This window comes from Ahaetulla prasina, chromosome 2, assembly GCF_028640845.1.
Source record: "Ahaetulla prasina isolate Xishuangbanna chromosome 2, ASM2864084v1, whole genome shotgun sequence".
Classification (NCBI taxonomy): domain Eukaryota; kingdom Metazoa; phylum Chordata; class Lepidosauria; order Squamata; family Colubridae; genus Ahaetulla; species Ahaetulla prasina.
This window is the reverse complement of record NC_080540.1, coordinates 271,922,024-271,934,389: the sequence shown is the minus strand read 5'-3', so window position 1 is coordinate 271,934,389 and position 12,366 is coordinate 271,922,024. Positions and strand designations below refer to the sequence as shown.

Below are 12,366 nucleotides of genomic sequence, written 5' to 3'. Positions count from 1 at the left end.
GGAAGGGTTGGGGTATCTCTTTGTATACAAGGCAGAGAGTATTTTCTCCTATACAGATGTGGCATCAGTAATTGTCCTGTCTGGGCTGTAGGCTGGCCAGCTGTCGGGCTTGAAGTGGCCAAGCATGTCTGCTAATTTTACCAGCAGCTACTGTAACTCATCCCAGCTCTGAAGAATGCCCTGCGCACTTTCTGTTAGCTTCATACAGCACATGCTCTGTCCTCCTGACTTCTCCAGAAACTGGAGCACTGCAAAGTCTGTTTCCTGTCTACACTTCAACATACCTGTCTCCTTCAAATTTGATCAAAATCCTCCTATCACCTATGCCAGGGGTCGGCAACCTGCGGCTTGAGAGCCCCAAGTGGCTCTTTGGGCCCTCTGCCACGGCTCCCTGTCCCATCAGTGGTTCACCCTGCCCTCTTTTTTTTTTTTGGACTCCAGCCTGAAGCAGCAGGAAGCGAAGGCTGCCTTACGCATAAATGTGGTGTGAAATGTGGCAGCTTTGCTTCTGCACTTTCCTCCCCCCACTCCTCTCGTATCCCCCTGGTCATCTGTGGCTGAGCTGGGACCGTGCACATGCACAGAGAAACCCTCCATAAGTGAGCCACTGCCCACCCCGCGCACGCTTTTCCTGAGCTTTGGCATGCTCCCAGCTCAGCCACAGCTGTCCCGGGTGTCCTGGGAGGAGGAGGGGGAAGAGGGGGAAGAGGGTCGTCGGAAAGTGCAAAAGCAAAGCTGCTCTGTACCTACCTGTTGTGTCTTGCCCGCCCTCAGAGCAGCCGGGGCCTTCTTATCTGCTCCCGAACACGGAGGAATGTATGCCTTCCAGCCCCAGTCCTGGCTCCATGCCCAGACAAACTGCAGAAGAAGGAGCATCTCCCTGCCCCAGCCCTGACTCCATGCCCAGGCAAACGGAGCAGCTAGACCCCTCCCCCTCCTCCACAGCAGGTGAGCCTGAGGAGGTTTACTCAACAACAGCTGATTGGAGTGACCCTCGCATCAGAAGATTGGATAGGCGGAGGCAACAGAAGGAAGGGAGGGGCAGGCCTTAATGAGTGCTGAGTCATGGAGCCACACCCCATGGCCTATATAAAGGATCTACTTTCTGGCAGTCTCTGAGTCAGGCAAAAGTCGAACTTATCTTGCTGAAGTCACTTACTGGTCTCCTGCCTGCTCTGAGGACTTTGCTAGGACTTTGGGCAGAGCTGCAGAGGCAAGCCTGATTCGGATTTCCCTGACCCAGCCGTCAGCGGAGGAGTGGGACACGACACTACCTTCGCGCCACATTTTCACGTAAAGCAGCCTTCACTTCCTGCCACTTCAGGCTGGAGTCTCCCTGTGCATGCGAATGCTTCCGGCTCAGCCACAGCCGGCCAGGGCATTACAAGAGGAGGGAGGAAGGAGGAGGACAGTCACCATAAGGGAGCGGGGAGAGAGTGACACACATACACACATACATACAAATACACACAGAGAGAGAGATATAGAGAGACACATACAGAGTGATACACAGAAAGGGTGAGAGAGACAGAGACACATACAGATGATACATACATAGAGAGGGGGGAGAGGGAGAGATACAGAGATAGAGACACAGAAGGGGGAGAGAGACAGAGAATAGTTTCGTGGCTGGATAGGCATGGCAACATGGTCATGTGACTGGGTGGGAATGAGTGACACTGAGTTGGCCACACCCACCCAAGTTTTGTGGTTCCCAGTGTGTTTTTTTCCTGTAGGAAACAGGTCCAAGTGGCTCTTTGAGTGTCTAAGGTTGCTGAGCCCTGACCTATGCAAAGCACAGAGTAATGTTACAAATTCCAAAAAGTTTATAAACTTAAAGCTAGCCCTGAAAATACTGGTCACTTCCCACACTATTTTCCAGAATTTATTTACAGGAAATAAAAAGAATGGCAGTGAACTAGAAACGTTTTTTGTTCCAGACACCCACATGTAATTCAGCAGAAACATGGCTCATGTAACTTGATTCAAATACAAAAAGGGGCAAAATTAAATCATCATGCTTCAGTGTTTTACTTTGTATTTCACGGATGCCATTGTACAATTAATTCCAGTTTTGCTATGATGTTATTTTTAATCCTGCCAAACAGTTCGGGCAAACTTAACCAAAAGGCCAAATCACCACGAAGAGATCACAATTAACTAAATGCATAGCAACATCAGGCAGCAACTTTGCTCTGAAACAGCAAAAATTGAAAATCTGAAAATTGATTAATTTAAGTGCTCTCAACATCTATGAACATCTATGATCAGGGATTCTTAATGATGGCCATGCTGACTGGGGAATCTTGGGAGCTGAAATCCACATACAAAGTGCCAATGATGGCGAGGACTCCTATGAATCCTTTCACTGAAAACTGCCTTGTGAATTAAGAAATGGCACTTGGTGCTGAACAGTAGTAAGAAGCACAGAGCTCCGAAGCAAAATAAGATACCCCTAAAGGAAAAAACAAACTCCAGCATCACAAGGCCAGAAAGGAAGATCTGGATCGTAATCATTCCTTCTTAAACTTTCAAGAGAAAATATAGTACCTGTTGTGTCTGCGCCCCCCGAGCCGGGCCTCCTGCCAGAAAGTGACTTGAAAAGTGAGGGGGAAGGGCCGTTAGGACTTACCTCGGGAGCACCGGCTTCCCTGGCTCAGCTCCAGGAGCCAGAGGCAGGCCAGGTGGAGGAGATAAGGAGGCCTCCGTCCCCTGACTCTTTCCCCCCCAGGCCACACCCCCAGACCCAGCTGATGGCAATCAGGCCTGCCTGGACCCTAGGTTTCGTAGGCAGGAGAGGCGGGAACAACAGAAGCAGGGGTGGGGCAGGCCTAGGAAGTGTTGAGTCATGGAGCCACACCCCACAGGATATAAAGGCAGCAAGAGCTGCTGTGCCTCTTCGTACCAGGCAAATTAACTGATTAACTAAGAACTGAAGTACTGTTTGTTCCTGGGTGACTCATCGGCGTCGAGGGAGATAACAGAGACACTTGGCAGACGCTCGCTAGTTTGCTGCCAGAGCTGATAGTGCCGGCTAATTAAGCCATCGCTTGGACAGAGGCAAGGGGGGACAGAACAGTACCACTCTAGAGGTAGAAAAGAAGGATAGCATAGCGATGATGATGATGATACCAAATAATTATGTCACCATCACTACCATCTGCTTGAATGGGTGTTCATGTGCAACAGAGCTCCTTCAAGTAAGGTTTGTACCCATAGATGCTTTTTCAAGAGGCAACTAGACTTTCTTGTTTTTCTTTGAAGACATTTTGCTTCTCATCCAAGAAGCTTCTTCCAGCTCTGAGAAGCGAAAAATCTTCAAAGAAAAAAAAGTCCGGCTGCCTCTTGAAAAAGCACCTTTCAGACAACCATGACCTGGGTGACTGAGAATCTTTATAGACATCTGAACCAGAGGTTGCCAAATCTAACTAGTAGATTATGTCATACATTTTAAGCCTGCCTGTACATGCAAGCATTTAGCTTATCTCTATAAACCTCTCTTTTACCATTATAAGCAAGCTACCTAAAAGGAACCCTTTGTTCCTTAAATGAAAATAGAGACCAATTGGAACTCCTCTATATAAACTGCAACCAGAGCAGAACAAAGCAACCAGAGGATTTGTTAAAATGAAAAGTTGATCACTCACTCAAATTCTGTAGCATAGTATTTCAGGAAGCCTAGCAATAGATCTCCAAGTGTAGATTGGTTTTTTGAGATGTAAGGAGGGATGGTGCATGGTGCTCGATGCACAAGATGCAGCTGCATAGTAGGATCAAAAGATTCCTGTAAAGACAAAGAAACAAAAATAGAAGTTAAAGTCCTATTTATGGGCCAAAATGTGATGTTGTCTATAATCTGTTCATATATTTTCAAAAATAAACATTCATCTAACATACAGACAAGGTCTCCTCACATATTGAACTCCTACTTTAACTTATATGCCAATTTGATCAGACTCTTAAAAATTCAATATGCAAGCCTCTCATTTACAAAATAAATAATATTAATAGTTTTGAGCATATTATTGCCTGCTTCTTTTCTAATCTTCATATTATGCAATACTGTGGAAAAAAGTACAAAGTCTGTGCAAGAGAGAAGTTGAGATTTCTGAAAGTTCTGGAATACCAGCTTTTAGTTGGTTTTGGTTATTATCCTGCCATTCTGGGCCTCTGTGGCTCAGACTGCTAATGCAGTCTGTTATTAACAGCAGCTGCCTGCAATTACTGCAGGTTCTAGTCCCATCAGGCCCAAGGTTGACTCAGCCTTCCATCCTTTATAAGGTATGTAAAATGAGGACCCAGATTGTTGGGGGCAATAAGTTGACTTTGTATATAAATATACAAATAGGATGAAGACTATTGCTAACATAGTGTAAGCCGCCCTGAGTCTTCGGAGAAGGGCGGGATCTAAATGCAAATAAATTTAAAAAAAATCATAAATTTCCTAAATCTTCAGGCATTTGAGCATTACTGCCAACCTAAGTTATTTCTAATGGAAAGAAAATTGTACACATTTAATTGGATTCTTTTGCTGATTGCAAGTAAGGAATCTACCTGCTGCCAGGTAATTAAAAATGCCCCTTAAAATGAAACAGGAGAACAAAGTGCTGGAATACAACCCAGCATCCTCCTGAACAAGAAATCTTCATATATGCACACCTGAGCTTCTCTGCAGAGCAGTAGGATTCAAATGACAAATATGTCTTAGAGAGCGATGATGGCTTGTTTATTGATTTTACTTTAGTTAACTTTTCTGACAAACTGCATTAAAATCAAAACTTTTAATATCCTGTTTTCTGATTTGATTAAAACTAAATAATACACTTAGAACATGGATAACCGAAATATAGGGAAGAGATAGTTTAGGAATCTCCTGCAATATTTGATTTCTGTATTGGGTAGTTAAAGCTTTAATATTTATTTGAAACATTTATGTAGCCGCTCATCTTATATCAAACTCTGGGTGGTTCCCAATCAATAATTAAAACAACATCAATAATAAAAACAAATAATACATATATGTATTAAAACAATATTAAAAAAATATTGTTTAATACGTTAAAAAAAACCTAGCACCAAAATTAAGCTTCCACATGCAATTCCTTTTTAAATCCTCTCTTCCACTTCACCCTATTCCAATGCTTGGAGAAAAGTCAGATCTTAAGTGCTTTTGGGAAGGCTCAGATGGTACAAACCTGCCAAACCTCAGGGAGAAGGATGTTCCACAGGGATGGGGCTGCCATGGAATAGGCCCACTTCCCATAAGATGACAATGTGTAAGGGAAGGAGTAGGAACATGATCACCCTATCTGACCTGGTAGGACAGATAGAGGTTCTTTCAGAGATGTGGTCCTGCTCAGAATCCCTTGGTTAAGTTTAGGGGCTATAGAAATTAAATATATAAATAAAATAAAATAAAATAAATGAAAACCTGGTGCTGTGGCATATAGCTACCCATATATGTATCCCAGACAATAATGTCTGGGATAATAATGCACTTTTATTTTGATTGAGCAATCTAATGTTCCACCTGCAGTCACCAATCCTGAATTAAATCTTACACCTCTAATAAGATTTTCTGAAAAAAGGTAGTGATAGGAAGAATCAATTCTAGACTTTACCATTCTGGTTCATTTGCATGTAACAAATCAAAATTGTTATCAAATGTTCATAACAATTGTTTCAGCTGAACTAAAAAATTAAGCAGGTATTTAAATAATGTTATTAATCAATTACATAGCATTCTAGAGGTAAAGGACACATCTGAAAGGTTCTTCACTAGTCTCAATGTACTCAGCAAGGAGTGACAAAGCCAAGGCCACAAAGGAAGAAGATAACTATTATACATTAACGACCTCTGTGACCATATTATAAGTAATTGTGTTCTCTTTGCCGATGATGTCAAACTATTTAAGACTACCAACAATGCTGCTACCCTTCAAAAAGACCTTGACTTTGTGTCGGAATGGTCAAAAATTTGGCAACTCTAAATCTCAACCAACAAATGCTCTGACTTACACATTGGAAAAAAGAATCAGAACACTAAATACAAGCTTGATGGACATGACCTTGTAGATGACCCTCACTCCATAAAAGACTTTGGAGTTCTCATATCTATGTGCCAAAGCCCACTGCAACTACATCGCAAAAAAGGCATTAAGGGTTGCGTAGCTTCTTCTCCGGAAAGATTACACTATTAACCAGAGCATACAAAACATTTGCTAGACCAATTCTCAATTACAGCTCACCTGTCTGGAACCCACACTTCATTTTGGACATTAATACAATTGAGCGTGTCCAGAAATATTTTAAAAGAAGAGTCCTCCACTCCTCTGATCACAACAAAATACCTTATGCCACTAGACTTGAAATTCTGGATTTAGAAAATTTAGAACTACGCCGCCTTTGGCATGACCTGAGCATAACTCATAAAATCATCTGCTACAATGTCCTTCCTGTCGAAGACTACTTCAGCTTCAACCACAACAATACACGAGCACACAATAAATTTAAACTTAAAGTGAACCGCTCCAATCTTGATTGTAGAAAATATGACTTCAGTAACAGAGTTGTTAATGCCTGGAATGCACTACTTGACTCCGTGGTCTCATCCCAAAATCCCTAAAACTTTAACCTAAGACTGTCTACTGTTGACCTCACCCCATTCCTAAGAGGTCTGTAAGGGGCGTGCATAAGAGCACCAGCATGCCTACTTTTCCTGTCCTAATGTTCCCTTTGGTTGTATTCAATTTGTATGGTTATTTCATGCTTATACTTATATATATTGTTGTGTTTGACAAAATAAATAAATAAAATAAATAAAAATATCTAAATTTGAAAACATATTTTTTGTTTTAATATAAACAACATTTTTACTCTACTTTAGAGCGATTCCTTTCACTATACTATTCCATTCTGAGGTAATAATACAACACCAAATTGATGACCTTGCGATGATTCATAAGCTATTAGTTCCTGCTTAGTGATTAACATTAAATTATCTGTAATATGTTAGATTAACAACAGATCATTTTGGCATCAGCCATTTATTTACGTTATTCTGCCAAGCAGTAAAAAGATATACCATGTCACCAGTGATGGCTTTATGAACTCAGTTAAAATTGAAAAATTGTGGGTTTGCCCAATAACTTTAGAAAAATCACCATGAATTTCAGAAAGGTACAATAAAGAAAAATATATAAGACAAAGTATCCAAGCTCAAGGAGAAAGTACACGATGCTAAATGCATATACCCAGTTTCCCCCAAAATAAGACATCCCCTGATAATAAGCCCAGTCGGGCTTTTGAGCGCATGGCAATAAGGCCAAGCATTTATTTCAGGGTTCAAAAAATATAAGACAGAGTCTTATTTTCGGGGAAACATGGTGTGGGTGGTTGTGGGTGTGTGTTACACACACACACACACACACACACACACACACACATACGTTTTAAACAATGGATACAGCAGCTGTTCTTAAAGATGATAATTATCAAGATAAGAGCAGCAGAAAGTGAAAGCTGAACAGTTTCTTCTACTATGGTGGCTGGAAAAATAAATCTCCTTTAATATATACAGGAAACCTCTACATATATACTGGAAACTTCCCTGAGTCTCCTTGCATTTTGTGCCAGATTGCATTCTAAAAAATGCTAATAATCCCATTTCTAAATTGCCCCACAAAATAGTGTAACTGAGGCTCCTCAGGGAAAATTGATAGAACAGTGTATAAAAAAGAACTACATACTTAGATCAGAGACATAAATTCTGTCAATTTCAGAAGAATTAAACAGACCATTTTATGAATCTCCAAATTTATAAATGATGCCGGTTGTTATGTAGTAGTGAGAGGAATATTTTCTTTTAAACACTTCTAGCGGGATTCAGAAGGATTTACCTTGCCATTTTGAGAAACGGGTGTAGTAAGAAGTGTTCTTTAGATGCTCAAGGTTGTTGTAAAATAGAAGTCAAGGAAGTGTAGGGAAATTATAATTTGTTTTGTTTTATATTGCATTGTACCTCTTCCAAACCGAAGGCTTGTGTAAATGCAGCTACCACAATTTATTTCCATAATAAAACAGTAAGATGGGCTGCACTGAGGGAATTACTATCCAAATTCACCCTGTAAGTTCTGACATAGCACTAATCATGCCAGCAATTAACCATGCCTGAATATAAATTTGCCTTCATTTGTAATTTTCTAAAATGCAAATGCATTTAGCTAAATGCCTATCCAAAGGAGGCATACAATACAGTCAAATTAAGAACATTTCACTTGATAAGCTGGGGGTGGGAGGGGGGTTAGTTATAACATAAAGCCATAACCTCAAAGGACTCATAATTGTGTAACTGCTAAAAATGCACTTGAGCAAAACAGGGGAAGAGATAATTTGTGTGACAATTCATAGAACTTAATCAGAAATTTCATCCGATAGAAATAGTTCATGTTTTAGACTCAGATCTGCTTTTTTTCTAGATTTAACACAACAAAATAAATCTGATCCAACACAAATCTAAGACTCCCAGAAGTTTACAAATAAGTATATATGCATGTCAGGTTAAATTGTACTTGAAATAAGCTCATGATTATTATAAAAACCGGGAGTCTCTTGGATCCAATCCTCAATAGATGAAAACTGGAATTTCCCAGCAGTAACAGGTAAGAGAACTCCAAACCAGTGTTGACATCAAATCCAGCATAATAACACAATCCCTAGACCCATGATGGTGAACCTATGGCACGCATGCCAGAAGTGGCACACAAAGCCATCTCTCAGGGCACGCAAGCCATTGCCCATTGCTCTTCCGGGTTCTGGCATGGTCTTCACACATGCGGGTGTACTGAAACTGGAAGAGCAGCTGCCCAGTGTGCATGTGTGCGCTGGGCGGCTGCTCTTCCAGTTTCCCCACCAGGTATTCTGGTTGTTGGCGCACATGCGCGCATGAAGACCACATGGCCAATGTGCGTGTGCTGGAAACCAGAAGATCATCTTCCCAGCACACGCATGTGCACCAGGCAGCCATTCTTCCAGTTTCCAGCACGGGCATGTGCACCAAACAGCTGGTCTTCGCACATGCATATGCACCAAAAACCGGAAGACCAGGTAGCCGGTGCGCATGCATGCGCCAGAAACAAGAAGAGCAGCCACCCAACACACACATGTGCACTGGGTGACTGCTCTTCCAGTTTCCAGCACGCATATACATGTCCTCCCATTTCAGCACTCGGTGCTGAAAAGGTTCGCCAACGCTGCTCTAGACTGTCCCCATTGCCTAAATTAATATACAGGGATACTAAATTAAACCTAAATTAACATATAGACTAACCCTATATAGCTCTAGTTTAGCTATACGTAGATAAACTATAGCTAAACAAAATCCTAAATTAACTTAAAGGCATGGCTAAATTAAACGTATTAGCAGCAGACTCCCTGGCTACAAATATCATATGTTTGAAAGTCAACCACAGCATCCTACTTCCCACTAAAACTGCTATTAATCTGAAATCCAGGAGTGCAGTTCTTAGCAATATTAGCTGCCCAACCAGGTCCTGATAACACAAACCAGGTCCACCTACTCATCCCCTCAAAGTCATAGCTAAGCATGGTCTTGTCCATATAAATTTGGTAAAAGTCTGTAGAGATTCTCAGTCATCCAGGTCATGGTTGTCCCAAAAGTGATTTTCAGAAGGCAACTGGACTTTCTTGCTGTTTCTTTGAAGACGTTTTGCTTCTCATCCAAGAAGCTTCTTTAGCTCTTCCATTCCCCACTATCCTGTCAGAGCTGAAAAAGCTTCTTGGATGAAAAGTAAAACATCTTCAAAGAAAAAAAAAGTCCAGTTGCCTCCTGGAAAAGCACCTTTGGGACATATAAATTTAGTGTTTACCAACAGTTTAAGCCAAGATTCCCCAGACCAAAAGATGAAACTGACACTTGCAACCTTCTTTTCCCTGAAATGGCCCACCAAGTGTCCTCTGACATTTCTTTCTCTTAGTGAGGTAAATATAATCTAGTTCAATGTATCTAAATCCCTCCTCCTTAAATCATCTTACCCTTATACTAAATCACTGTACTTCTGTTCATCAAACAGCAATTCATCCTGAAGACATCAGAAACCAGAAATATGCAGCTCTATTCAGTTTTCAGGTGACTGACTTCCATGTGGGCAAGAACAATCACACAAGCCTGCCCTCTCCTCAATAAATCTATCTTATGTACTGTATGTAAATGGAAAGAGTTAATGTAGTTTGAGTAACATTGATGTGGGGAAGGTAAGGGATATTCCTGAGAATGCTCATAGGGAAATCCCATTTTGAATGCCCAAATTGGCCTGATCTAAACAGATAACTTCAAATTGGATGAATGGACCATTTCACTCTTGCTTGCAGTACCTAACTCTTTTTCAAAGATTCCTGTAGTTCATAACAGTGCAGCAGCCAAAAAAACCTCTCCAAATTGCTATTATGTTTGTTTAATTCTGAGTATGTAAAAATGCCATTTTGTTAAAAAAAAAAAAGGCAATATCCTTGGCTGAAAGACATTATTCGTTCCTTCTTTTTGTTGCTGAAAACACCAGATATTCTAATCTAGTTATGTTGACTAACACGGGAGTGTACAGTGAGTACTACAGAGACAACTGGAATTTCTATAGTTATTAATGCAAAATGATTCAGTTGTTTATTTATTTATTATTTAATTTATTGGCCACCCATTTTACCACAGAGTAACTCTGGGCGGCTTACAATTTTAAAGTTTGTTTTTTTTTAAACTACTGTTTGTCCTCAAAAATGGAGCAACATGAAAACTATCCCAGGAAATGCCAATGAATGCATTAAGGAGAAAATATAAACAAACAAACAAAAAACCACATACAAGGCCAAATCATTTAAATAAACACTGATTATTCAGTAATCTTGCCAGATTATGGACAATGGAAACTAAATTTATCCAGTGGGTTAAAGTATTCCAATCTTACCTAATCTGGCATTTGCAATTCCCCAAAGTGTCCCACATAGCATCGGATGCAGCAAATCCCTTACCTTTGATTCTGCTTCGTCTGTGGTTTGCTCCCAGGTGCTCTGGCATCTGGTCATTTCCAGGCACCTTACAACAAAAAAGTCCTTGGGAACATTTGCTTACTTCAGGGTGCTATCATGATTTCTGCAACTAAGCAATATTTTCACACTACTTTACCCCTTGATAAATATACAAAATATACTGGATGGTAAGCTCCTTTACTTCTTCCTGGGTCAATTTGTTATATATTTTACTCCAAAAGGGCTGTTCTTCTGAATTTTTAAAATGTACATCTCAGCAGATGTGTCTAATAGTACAGTCACAAATTGCTTCTGAAATAGAGCTATTATTGGCAATTGCTGCTTTATTTATTTCTGGTTAAACATGCCTATGGAAGCAGTTTTTAGGTAGTGCTCCTTCCTGTGATTTTGAACAAATTTTAAACTCGGTTCTAAGTAGACCTACATGTTGATTTGAACACAATGATGCATTAGCAATTAATGCCTCTGAGATATTTTCTTGAGGGCATACACTATCTAGATTCTATCCAACATTGAAAAATGGCCAGTAAGATAGCATCTAGCTTTAATTGGTACTTATACTGATAACAGCTCTTCATCCTTGCAGCAGGATTAATTTTGAAAGTCCTATCCTATCAGCAGTTTGATCCAAGTTAATTACCCAAAATAAACTATATTTAAAGCAGTCCAGTTATTATGGCTATGCAATGCTTTGGATTTGGTTCAAAACTATGGAAACACAAACCCAACATCGTGTAAAGCAGCCACATTTGATTCCGGAAGTGTGTGGCTTCTGCAGCAGAGACGTAAGTCTGGAAAATGACCTGGTTGTTTTAATGAATCAAAGGTGCCATTTTCATACTTCTGCATGATTCAAAGAATCTATTCTGAACAATATCCAAAGCAATGTAATTCTTACAAATTAATAAGCAGTGTGATTTGATAAACAGGTGACATAATGCCATTTCAAATGTAGTGCACTATGAAAATATTTATGTAGAAAGACATGCATAAGTGCAAACTGCAATTGTTAAATCAAATATTGTTTTGTAGATCTTAAGTATTACTTTAAGATTACTTTAAGAATTCTCACATCTCAGCTAAAACTACTTGTTTAAAATGCTGCTATGTCAAAAAGTTTTCCACTGATCTTTACAGACATTTAAAAATGTGCAGATACTTGTTTCAGATACATAACTGTGCATATCCAGCATTTTAAAAAGCATTTTTTCCACTGAGATTATAAACATATATAGTGTGGATCTTTTAATAATTCAACCTAACTGAAAATAGAAATATTCCAATACTGTGAATACTGTTAATAATTAA

The 12,366-nt window shown here is 40.1% G+C and overlaps 1 protein-coding gene across 2 annotated transcripts in view; it reads right to left on the bottom strand.

The window, feature by feature from the left end:
* Positions 1-12,366, bottom strand: part of TENT2 (terminal nucleotidyltransferase 2) — a 42,192-nt gene that overhangs the window by 6,536 nt on the left and 23,290 nt on the right. The window contains exons 13-14 of one of the 2 annotated variants that reach the window (XM_058169388.1): positions 11,041-11,121; positions 3,648-3,784 (exon numbers count right to left, since the gene is read on the bottom strand). In XM_058169388.1, the coding sequence (XP_058025371.1) occupies positions 3,648-3,784; positions 11,041-11,121 (218 nt within the window). The remainder of the gene's footprint in view (positions 1-3,647; positions 3,785-11,040; positions 11,122-12,366) is intronic. The other variant, XM_058169389.1, reaches the window with a different exon arrangement.